The sequence below is a fragment of the Mustela nigripes genome, chromosome 6 (assembly GCF_022355385.1).
Source record: "Mustela nigripes isolate SB6536 chromosome 6, MUSNIG.SB6536, whole genome shotgun sequence".
NCBI classification, from domain to species: domain Eukaryota; kingdom Metazoa; phylum Chordata; class Mammalia; order Carnivora; family Mustelidae; genus Mustela; species Mustela nigripes.
Window position 1 is genome coordinate 109,137,129 of NC_081562.1, and position 11,325 is coordinate 109,148,453.

The 11,325-nt window shown below is 56.6% G+C and overlaps 1 protein-coding gene across 1 annotated transcript in view; it reads left to right on the plus strand.

Moving 5' to 3' along the window:
- GTPBP4 (GTP binding protein 4) overlaps positions 1-11,325 on the plus strand; it is an 18,928-nt gene that overhangs the window by 409 nt on the left and 7,194 nt on the right. Inside the window, exons 2-10 of the mRNA XM_059403978.1 lie at positions 698-868; positions 3,746-3,849; positions 3,930-4,066; positions 4,876-4,976; positions 6,538-6,630; positions 7,366-7,557; positions 7,639-7,704; positions 9,767-9,856; positions 10,603-10,713. Coding sequence (XP_059259961.1) covers positions 698-868; positions 3,746-3,849; positions 3,930-4,066; positions 4,876-4,976; positions 6,538-6,630; positions 7,366-7,557; positions 7,639-7,704; positions 9,767-9,856; positions 10,603-10,713 — 1,065 coding nt within the window. The remainder of the gene's footprint in view (positions 1-697; positions 869-3,745; positions 3,850-3,929; positions 4,067-4,875; positions 4,977-6,537; positions 6,631-7,365; positions 7,558-7,638; positions 7,705-9,766; positions 9,857-10,602; positions 10,714-11,325) is intronic.

Sequence of the window (11,325 nt, forward strand, 5' to 3'; positions counted from 1 at the left end):
CCGCAGAGGTCGGGGTCCGTCCCGCAGAGGTCGGGGTCCGTCCCGCAGAGGTCGGGGTCCGTCCCGCAGAGGTCGGGGTCCGTCCGCAGAGGTCGGGGTCCGCAGAGGTCCGGGTCCCCCTCCGGCATTAGAGACCTTCCGCGGACCTTGGGATCCTGCCCAGCCGGGGAGGAGGACGGTCGGGAACGTGAGGAAGCCGCGGACTTGGGGACGACCGCGTGAGGCTTCACGGAATCCCCCGGATCGGGCGGGGGGCGCGGGTCCCCGGGCCTGAGGTCCGTGCCCCTCCCGTCGCTGGCAGGCGCGCTGGGCACCGCCGGCGGGTCTGGGCTCGCGGCCGCGGACTTCCGGGGCCTTGCGGAGTCCCCGTAGACTTCGGGTTCACGCGTCCTTCGTAAGTCAGACATGTGCGCGTTGAAGTTGCAGGACTTCGTCTCCCGAATTTCCCTGATTTATGCCCGAGTTGCGAGCGGGAGAGGCCCTGGGCGGGCGGTAGCAGGGTCCCGCGGGAGCGGCTGGGACAGAGCCGTCTCGGGGGTTGTCGAAGGCCAGAACCTGACCCTGATCGCAGGGGAGCACACGATCAAGGACCAGTTAGACAAGGTGTCGTGAGACCGCGCCCTTGTTCTAGCGACCCGAGAGGCTTGCGACCGCGGATAATCAGTGGGCATCTCTGCGCCGTCTCGTGTGCTTGCAGGACTTTATTGACCTGACCTTATCGAAGACGCAGCGGAAGACTCCCACGGTGATCCATAAACACTACCAGATCCACCGCATCAGACATTTCTACATGAGGAAGGTCAAATTCACTCAGCAGAATTACCATGACAGGCTCTCGCAGATCCTAACCGATTTCCCCAAGTTGGATGTAAGTGACTCGGGGATGCGGGTGGTGACGTGAACGTGAGCCAGCAGGTAACTGGTGTCGATGGCCGGTTCGTGCACGTCTCCACAAATAGGGAAGGCAACGGGCGGTTCGCTTGTCAGACGCTGTGAGTTCAGGGCCCAGCGGGAGCAGAGCACAGCAGTCGGACTCCGGGGTACTCTTGTGTCCCCGTCACACCCCCTGAGAGGCCCGGAGCGGTCTCCTCGGGCTCTCTCTGTCACCCCGAGGCAGGCAGGTGGCCGCCCAGCTCTCAGCGCTGTCGCTGTGAATCTGGCAGCTCCCTGGCTTGGGTGGGCTTCCTGGGGCCTCGGGTCACATCAGTCGTCCGAGGTCCACCACCGTTTGTGATCCTGTCGCTTCGTGGGCCCGGGACGGCCAGGTCCGCACGGGCTCTGCGACTGCTGAGAGGAGGTCGTGTGGGGAGCAGGGATTCGCGCCGTGAGCAAAGGCAGTTGAAACCTTCGCTCCGCGGCAGAGTCGAGTCTGCTTATTGGTGAAGCTGGGAAAGCAGGAGCCGACGCTGCTTACGAGGTCACTGTGTGGGGTCACACCGCTGCAAGGGGAGTGAGGTGGTCAAGGACGTGGGGTCGGGTCAGCAGTCCAGGGTGAGAGCCTGCATTTGCCGCTTCCCAAAATGGTCTGTGAAGCTGGCTTCAGGCAGAGGGGAAGCTGCTCTGTGTGACAGGAGTTTCTTCTGTGTTTAAGGTGGTGATGGTTCGTTTGAGCAACTACAGATGCGCCTAAAGTAAGAGTAGAGGCTTCCGCCGGCCGACGGGGCGCGCACGCCTCTCCCAGGCGTGCTGAGGTGCTCTGTGCGGGCCACTGAGCGTGGGACTAGTTCCTGGGGCGAGGGCGGGTACCCTAGAACTTCCCTGGTGGGAAACAGAACGGTGAGGTTTTTGAAAACCGGTGTGATACTCCGAAACACTTCATCTGAGCGAACAAAATGCCGTGAACTAATTAGTCCCCGATTTCTGTAGTTCTTTGTAAGAACTTTTATCTTTTTTCTCCTTGGTATTTTTTTATACAGTAGAAGTTTAAACTTGTGAACATTCTGTTACCTTTTTTTCCCCGAGGGGTTGGGGAGGAAAAGGAGAGAGAATCAGAAGCAGGCTCCACACTCCGTGGGCACGTGACACTCGGTCTCGCCACCCTGAGGTCCTGAGCTGCCCTGAGGTCGAGAGTCACATGCTTACCCGAGCCACCCAGCTGCCCCTGCGCTTTTTAAACTAGAGTGAGCTCTCTGAGAAGAATTTTGGAGTAGGAGGTGAGAGCAGCTGCGTGTCTGGGGATCTGTTCAGGCCCCGGGAGCACAGCAGGCATCGAGGCCCTGGGCTTGTCTGGTGAGGGGCAAGGTGGTAACCGTGGTGGAGATCCGCGGCGCGGTGGATGAGCGAGGAGAGCCCGGAGACTGTAGCAGGGCCTGAGAGCAGCGAGGTGGTGAGCCGTGCGGCCGATCCCGAACAGCACTGAGGCCACAGGAGCAGCAAGTGCAGAGGCCCGGAGGGACGCAGCGTGATGTCTTCCAGGAGCAGGAAGACCAGGCGCTGGGGCCGGGTGTGGAGAGGGGGAGGCTGCAGGTGGGTCAGAGCGGATGTGTCTCCAGCCAGCGGGTGCTTGTGTTCGTCTTAAGCCTTCCAGGTTGGCCCTGGGACGACCGAGCTTTGACTTACGTTGTAGAGGATGAGTGGCCCGTGGGGTAGGAGACCTCCAGAAGGTTGGTGCACTGCGTTACGCGGCTGGCGGAGCTGAAGAGTTGAGTGCTTGGGAGGAGGAACTAGCGGGTTTGAGCGGGTGACCGTGCTGTGGCCATCCGTGCACGCGGGAACGTGGAGGGTTTGAGGAGGAGGAGGGTGGTTTGTATGCGTTGATCGAAAGGTGGGTGAGACGTCACACAGAAGGGCATGTGGTCTGGAGCTTTATCTGAGGTCTGGCCTGGAGATGTCCCTGCACTTAGATCCACGTGAGGTCACCCAGGATGTGAGTGAGGACAGAAAAGTGCTCCCGGGAACTCTGATGTTGGGTGTTGGGTAGGAGCACGAGGCCACAAGAGCTGGAGGCCCTTTGGATAGAAAGCATCAAGAAGTGTGAGTGCGGGTGCCTGGGTGGCTCAGTGGGTTAAAGCCGCTGCCTTCGGCTCAGGTCATGTCTCAGGGTCCTGGGATCGAGCCCCGCATCGGGCCCTCTGCTCATCAGGGAGCCTGCTTCCCCACCTCTCTCTCTCTGCCTGCCTCTCTGCCTGCTTGTGATCTCTGTCAAATAAATAAATAAAATCTAAAGAAAAAAAAAAAGAAGAAGAAGTGTGAGTGGCCAGCTGTGTGCTGTGCAGCGCTCTGCAGAGATGAAGGGACTTTGGGGCAGGGCCGGTCTGATGAGCTGTCTGGGTGGGCTGGTGGAGACTGTTCTGACCAGACTGGGTTCCAGGAAGGGAAGGAGCCTCTCTTCGTGATGGTTGCCAAGAGGGGGACAAAGGCGTAAGAAGGGTTGTGGGCTCGAGGGGCCGCAGACGTTCAGATTGGGGGGCGGTGACAGCATGTTTGCAGGCCTGGGTTCGGGTCTTGAGGGGGGCGAATCTGGTGCACAGATGGAGAATCGGCTGGGTTTGTGGATAAGGGTGAAGGGGGCACAGTCTTGGGCCCAGGCCAAGTGGGCAGCCGAGGCAGCAGTGACCCCTGAGCTCACTGAGATGTTTCCTCAGAGAACTAAAGAGTCATCAGGAGAGAGGGCGGGGGGAAGATCTGGGGGGTCGTGGAGAGAGGGAAGGTGGGAGGTACTTTCCCAGGAAATTATTCTGCAAGTAGTCCTGACATCGGGGTGAGAAGCCTGTGCCAAAAACTGCTCGCTGTGTTTCTGTTCTAGGACATCCATCCGTTTTATGCTGATCTGATGAACATTCTCTATGACAAGGATCATTACAAGTTGGCTCTAGGACAGATAAATATTGCCAAAAATTTAGTGGACAAGTAAGGTATTTTCTTAATACGGTACCTTTCAAACCATAGCCCAAAGTGAAAAGCATCTCACGTATTTGTTTTTATTTAAGTGTGGCTAAAGATTACGTGCGGCTCATGAAGTACGGAGACTCTCTGTACCGCTGCAAGCAGCTGAAGCGCGCGGCCCTGGGGCGCATGTGCACCATCATCCGGAGGCAGAAGCAGAGTCTGGAGTATCTGGAGCAAGGTGCCTGTGCTGCGGGAGCGGGAGCGGGAGCGGGAGCGCCGGCGGCGTGTGCGCTTCCGCGGCCTGGTTCTCGTCAAGAACTCCTGTTCGGAATATTTGGTTCTGTTTTCTTTTAGACTAACAGGGTCGGATTACTTTTCCCTGTCTAGCCTATCAGAAATTCTGACAGGCTAGTTATTATTGAAAAAGTAGCTAGGAGTTAAAATGCTTATACATACCTAGTCCTGTTAAGAGAATTTGTTTTTCCTATTTCGTGCGTAAGGCACATACGCTATAAATCACAGGGAGATACCAAGAAAATATGTAAAAACTAAAACGACCCATAGTTTTAACCTATTGATAATATAAATTTTTACAAAAAATTGCACCATGGGACGCCTGGGTGGTTCAGATAGTTACGCGTCCAACTTTAGATTTCAGCTCAGGTCGTGATCTCAAGGTCATGGGATTAAGTCCCGGTTTGGGCGCCACGCTCAGTGGGGCGGGGGCGCTTGGGATTCTCTTACCTGCCTGTCCCCAGCTCGGCGTGTGCGAGTGTGCACCCTCGGGTAAATCAGTCGTCAGGAAAAGCTTCGCGGTACGTGTCAGCGTGCAGCGGCTGCCCCGGTTTCTTACACGGTAGTTTATGTAAGAAGACAGTTCCGGATTAGTGGAGGATGTGTGTGTTTTCTGTCGACTCGCACTGTAACTGTTGAAACGGGCTTCGTGAGCCACGGCCCGGGAGCACAGCTTCCTGGAGCAGACCGCGAAGTTTGACTTCTTCCCTTGTTCTTACGAAATTAAGTGCCTGTAATGTGCATCTCCCACAGTGCGCCAGCATCTGTCCCGTCTGCCGACTATTGACCCAAATACGAGGACGCTGCTCCTGTGCGGGTACCCGAATGTCGGCAAGTCCAGCTTCATCAATAAGGTTAGTGTCTGCTTGTGGCTCAGATCATGATCTCGGGGTCTTGGGATGAGCCCCGTGTCGGGCTTCTGAATGCCTCTCCTTCTGCTTCTCCCTCTGCTTATGCACTGTCTCTCTGTCTGAAAAATAAAATCTTTAAATAAGGTTAGTCTGCGCCTGGGGATAAAGCAAGTGACCAAGGACCTGAGGCTCGAGGCCTGCTGTGTCCTGTCCCTGTGGGTTGGAGTCCGGCTGGCCGACCAGACCTTGAGTCAGTGCCGCCCTCGGCATACACAACCCTTTACTGGAGGGGAGGACTGAAGCTGTGTGAATCCACATTTGTGTTGCTGTTGTGGAAAACATTGTGTATTTTGGTGTGTGTTGATAAGTTTCTTCGGGATTCACGACATTCGAGTGTGGGTTTGTTAACACGCAGAGAGCATAGTCTGGGAGCGGCGATGCCGGGGCAGCCGGTGGGGATGGACAGGCCGCAGTTGCTGGATTGGACTTCCTGAGATATTTCCTGGGTGTCCCCTTGCTTGATGGGTCACTGGTCACAGAAGGTACTTGGTCCCCGTCGTGGGGAGTGGCCGGGTTGCCGTGTCCTTGAGCAAGTCTATTTGTGGGACTTGAGGACAGTGACCTGGCACTTCAGGACAGTTTAGCTGAGCTCCGGGGACCTGAACATCGTAGAAACCGCATTTAAGGGGCGCCCCGGTGACTCGGTCAGTTAAGGGTCTGACTCTTGATTTCGCCTCAGGTCGTGATCTCACGGTCATGAGGTCGAGCCCGCCATCCGGCTCCTCCTCAGTGCGGGGTCTGCTTGAGAGTCTCCCTCTCTCCCTCCGCCTCTCCCTCTCATGCCCTTGGGTGCACACTCTTCCTAAAACACACGGACACATCTTGTGGAAAGTAGTATTGGTTCATGAGTAAATGAAACAGAAGGTCCGTTCACGCCCGCAGGAGCTCGGGTGCCGGTCGGGAGCAGGTGCGGATGTGCGCACCAGGAGCACTTCTGCTCGCAGCCCGTTTGCAGGTTTCTCTCTGGTCCCCAGCTGTGCTGACGTGACAGGCCGCAGCTCTGTGGTGCCCGAGCCAATGGTCCAAGTGCTTGGGAGCCACTCGGTTTCTTACATGGAACCAATAAACCGTTGAGTCCCTCAGGTGCACTGACTACTTTCCGAGTCTTGGTAGGGACGTGTGGCTGGTGGGCCCTGTGTCAGCCGTGCAGGTAGGGCATTTCTGTCTGCACAGCGAGTCTGTGGGGCACTCCGGGGCCCAGGGTGCATCAGAGCACAAGCTGACGGACACCCTCCAGGCTGGTGGCCCCCCCACCTCCCTCCTGTCTGATGGGGACCGTTCCTGTCCTGACCCGGTGGCGGGAGGAAGTGGGTGGAACCTGTCCGTCTGTCAGCAGCAGCTTCTGTCCCCGGCGGTGTAATTGTGCTGGGTCTCTCTCCTTGTGTGCTCTTGTTTTAATGCCAAAATCCTTCGTCTCAGTAACCCGTAGGTGCCACGTTGACCTTCTCAAGGGGAAACGAGGTATGGAACTTGTGTGACTGGGAAGATGGTTGTTGTGTTTTAGGTGACGAGAGCCGATGTGGATGTCCAGCCCTACGCGTTTACGACCAAGTCCCTGTTTGTGGGGCACATGGATTATAAGTACCTGCGCTGGCAGGTGAGCGCCCTCACCTCAGACGCGGAGCTCGCGTCCCGGGTCTTGTTCATGGGGGTGGACTTCAGGGACCCCCGAAGAACGGGAGTGTCTCCCTAATTCCAGTGCGCTGGGGGGAGGACTCCGAGGAGGTGGGAGATTCTCGGGGCCACCAGGAGCGCCGCTGCAGAGAAGACTCCGGGCTTCCCGGCTGCCTGAGGGCGGCTCAGGGCAGCAGCCGGCGGCCTGTGCGGACGTCCGCTGGTGTTAACAGCCCCCTCGTGGTCTCGGACCCTGTTAATACGAAGGACGTGTGTTAGCCGTTAAAAAGTTTGGAGCAGTAGAATTTCATTTCATAAACGGTGAAGCTGTTCCTAACACAGGGGCATGTTTGCCTGTTGCTGTTCTGTTCTGCTCGGTCGGGGCCCCTGGCTGGCCCAGTCGGGAGAGCGCGTGGCTCTCGGCGTCCGGCTCAGGAGCTCAGTCCCTGTGTTTGGCATAGTTTGGCATATGCTAGAAAGAAAAAAAAAAAAAAGAGGAGTCCTTTTCTCCAGGTCTTTGGCTAGTTCTTCAGTGACCTCTGTGGGGTCCAGCCATCCCCCCTTTCTCTGCACGTTAAGGCTTATTTGATTCTGGTCAGTGGGAGACCTGTCTTATGTACTGGCTCCGGGGGCTGGTGTGGGGTTGCGTCCCTTCCTGCGTGTGCTAGCCGGGAGGTCTGTGGGTGCGTGTGCTCGGGGTAACACACCGGACCGTCAGGTGGTAGATACGCCGGGGATCCTGGACCACCCTTTGGAGGACCGGAACACCATTGAGATGCAGGCCATCACGGCGCTGGCTCACCTGCGCGCTGCCGTGCTGTACGTGATGGACCTGTCTGAGCAGTGTGGGCACGGGCTGAAGGAGCAGCTGGAGCTCTTCCAGAACATCCGGCCGCTGTTTGTCAACAAGGTACGGGCGGCAGCCAGGGCTTCCGGTGTATCACGTGCACCGCGCGGACGGTAATCTCAGTGTCTGCCTCCCCTGTTCCAGCCTCTGATAGTCGTGGCGAACAAATGTGACGTGAAGAGGATCGCCGAGCTTTCTGAAGACGATCAGGCAAGTCATCTTAACATTTTCAGTCTTTCTTACCTATTAATAACAAGCCTCATTTCAGACGAGCAAAGTTTAGAAGGAATTTTAACAATACTAGCCCGGGTTTTTAGTTTACAGTTGAGGTGGTAGCCTTTGCGGGTTATCGGTGGCAGACTAGACCTGGCCTTTCCTGACCTCTGCGCAGCCTTCGAGGCTGTGGAAATGCCCGTGAGTTCAGCACGTTGGTACACGAACCTCGGAAAGGTCTTACCTTGGTGCCGGAGAGCACACAAAGCGCCGTAAGGTAGGCCTTGCCTCTTCCGGCTTCAGGCGGCCCAGTGCACGGAGGGCGCCTGCAGAGCAGGGGTGCAGGTGGGAGGGTCTGTGGGTATCAAGTGTCTGCTGCGCACTCTGTGGGGAAACGAGCTTGGGGATGAGTGAAGGACGAGCATCTGAGAACTTGCCAGAACAGTGAGTCAAGAGTGTGCGCTGTACTTTCTGGAGGCAGGTAAGGTGGTAGGGCTCGCTGTCCGCACAGCTCGTGCTGCAGCCCTGGAGAAGCTTTGCCCTGGTACAGAGGTTCTCGGACTCTTGGACACACCCAGGCCTGCAGGGTGGAAGCCTGGGAAGCGTCCCTGGGGTGGGTCACCCTGGTGCTTGGAGAGCAGTGCACTAGGTAGCCACACTGTGGCCCCATCTCCTGGAGCACGTGTCCCTGGCCAGCTCAACGGAGAGGGTCTCCAGCAGGCGGTGTACTGTCCCTTCCCAGTGCCCCTGTCTTGTACTACTGGGACACCCAGTGCTCGGTAAGAGTGAGGGTTTTTTCAGCAGCTGCGCTGGTGTCTCGGGCACTGCACTGTGTTCATTCAGTTACTGGCCAGGTACACATGGCCTGGTTGGAGAGGACCCAGTCCCTGATAAGTGAGCTCCAGTTTTTAGGTGCCTGCACGGGTGGGTGGAGACGAGGGTCAAGTTGTGAGGCTCAGATGTTAGGGTGAGTGTCAGGCAAGGTGCTCGGGCTTTGAGGTCAGGTGTGCCCAGGCCCCAGTTTCGTGGTCTGCCTGCTGTGACGGGGTTGGTTTCCATTCTGGAGTCCCTGGTACTAAGAGCTGCATTCCTGGGTGGTTTGTTGGCAATGTCATCAGGCAGACTGGACGAAACGGGAAAGCACGTGGGCCAGGGATGCCATTGCAGCGGTACTCTCGGGTTGAGCCGAGGGTGCAGCCTGCCCGGTGCTCTGGCTCGTCGCTGGTCTTACGTGCGATAAACACGGTCACTGTGAATTCAGGTAGTCCCCAGGGTCCCCAAGGCTATTGCTCTTTGCAGGGGAGGAGGGAGTCTTCTGGTAAGTCAGACCCCGTAGTGAGGGTGGTGGCCTTGTTTGTGACCGGTTTTCTGTCATAGGGTTGACCCATGTCTGGATGAGGGCATGCTGTTGAAGAGGCGCACGAACAAAGCCCCTTATTCCAAATCGAGCGATTTCTAGGTTTCTGTGCTGTTTGTAAGGAATTCTCTTGGGTTGTAGAGGCCAAATGTTTAATTTAGAAATTGCATTGAAGACATTCTAAAAGAAATTCTGTAGGGGCGCCTGGGTGGCTCAGTGGGTTAAAGCCTCTGCCTTCGGCTCAGGTCATGATCCCAGGGTCCTGGGATCGAGCCCCACATCGGGCTCTCTGCTCAGCGGGGAGCCTGCTTCCTCCTCTCTCTCTGCCTGCCTCTCTGCCTACTTGTGATCTCTGTCTTCAAATATATAAATAAAATATTTTCATTAAAAAAAAAAAAAAAGAAATTCTGTAGGTTGATGTTGCTGGGTTCCTTGTTAGAAGATGATATCGCAGAGAACTAGGCTCCAGGGAGCCTCTGGTCTGCTTCCTAGTCTGGGTTGATCTTCCTGGTAATGGTTATTTTCTTAATCACAGAATAATGTAGGGAAAGATCAGCATTTGGGGAAGTGTCCGTCGGATGCGTTTAGACACGAACCACGGACGCGCCAGCTGGCATTCACGATGCCCGTGTGAAGAACGGAATCAGTCATGGGGAAGTGGACATAGACAATGCTCTCTCGTTTTTTCTTTTGTCTTCCCAGAAAATATTCGCAGATTTGCAGGCTGCAGGATTTCCCGTGGTTGAGACAAGCACCCTGACGGAGGAGGGGGTCATGCAAGTAAAAACAGAGGTCAGTGCTTCGTGCTTCCCTTTAGGGCCTTTGTCGTCAGAGGAGTCCGTATGGGGGAAGGAAGCGCTCTCTGCAAGCATTGTGGGCAGGGAGCCCTCGAGGCGGCCGGGCAGGAGAGCCTGTGCACAGCACTGAGCCTGGTCCCCGCCCGTCCGGTTGAACGCAGGGCTTGAGGTCCTGCATGGGTGGCTTTGCTTCTTCCGCTGCCGCTGTCCTTCCGGATCTGGCAGGAGGCCTGCAGGAGCGGTACTGTCACGGCACTTGGGCGGACTTGGGCGGATGTCCAATGAGCAAGAGGAACACAGAGAGAGACGTTTCCTCTTGGGTTCAGGTGCAAGTCTGATCACTTAGGCCGGACTGATGCTGTGGTTGACTTGGCTCTGGTGCTCTAGTCCCAGTCCAGGGGGGTGCCGTGAACCTGGCTGGGGGCACAGCATGAGTCGCTGGTGGCCTGAGGCAGGCCTGGAGGGACCGTGGAATGTTGCCTCGGGATGCTGCCTGGGCTGGTGGCCTGCTCCCTCCTGAGCGTGTGGTCTGCTCCAGGGGTTTACGTGGACTTTGGGGTGATCCCCAGGACAGCAGTAGCTGCTGGGACTCCCGAGGAAAAGCACATGGCGGGGTCTAAAGCTTTGGAACATGGTCTGCTGATGAGCGGGGGTGGGGGGGCGCTGGTTCCTGTCCCGCACCCCCGAGTCCGGCCCCGGAGGCGGGATGCTTGAAAGCCTGGTCCTGTTCCCTCACCTCAGGCTTGTGACAGGCTCCTGGCTCATCGAGTTGAAACCAAAATGAAAGGAAATAAGGTGAACGAGGTGCTGAACAGGCTGCATCTGGCCATGCCCAGCAAGAGAGACGACAAGGTGAGGTTGGCCTTCCCGAGCCTGCAAGGCTCATGCAGGGCTCTCGGGCGCCGCACGGTCACGCAGAGTAACATGACGTCACGTGCCCTGACGTATTGGTAACGTCTCGTTCGTCCTTCCGTTCTTTCTGTGTGTAAGCAAGCTTGTAAAAGTCCTAGGGGTGTCACATTCCTTAACATTGTTGGGTTTCTGGGCACCGGATGGCAGCAGCGGTGAAGCGTCTGAGACGGGTTCAGCTCAGGGCGCAGTCCTCAGGGTTGTGGGATCAAGCCCCGTGTTGCTGTTGGAGGCGGGGTCCGCACTCAGCCGAAGTCTGAGATTCTCTCTCCCTGCCCCTCCCACCTGTGCTCGCTCTCTAAATCAGTCTTTAGGAAAATTTTTATTGTTGGTTTTCTTGCTATTGCTGGGGTCCAGCATTGGGCTCCCTGCTCAGTGGAGATCCTGCTTCTTCCTCTGCCTGCCGCTCCCCTGGTTGTGCTGTCTCTCTCTGTTGTATTAGTAAATAAAATATTTTTTATTTGTTTATTTTAAAATTTTTTTTTAAGATTTTATTTATTTGACAGAGATCACAAGTAGGCAGAGAGGCAGGCAGAGAGAGAGGAGGAAGCAGGC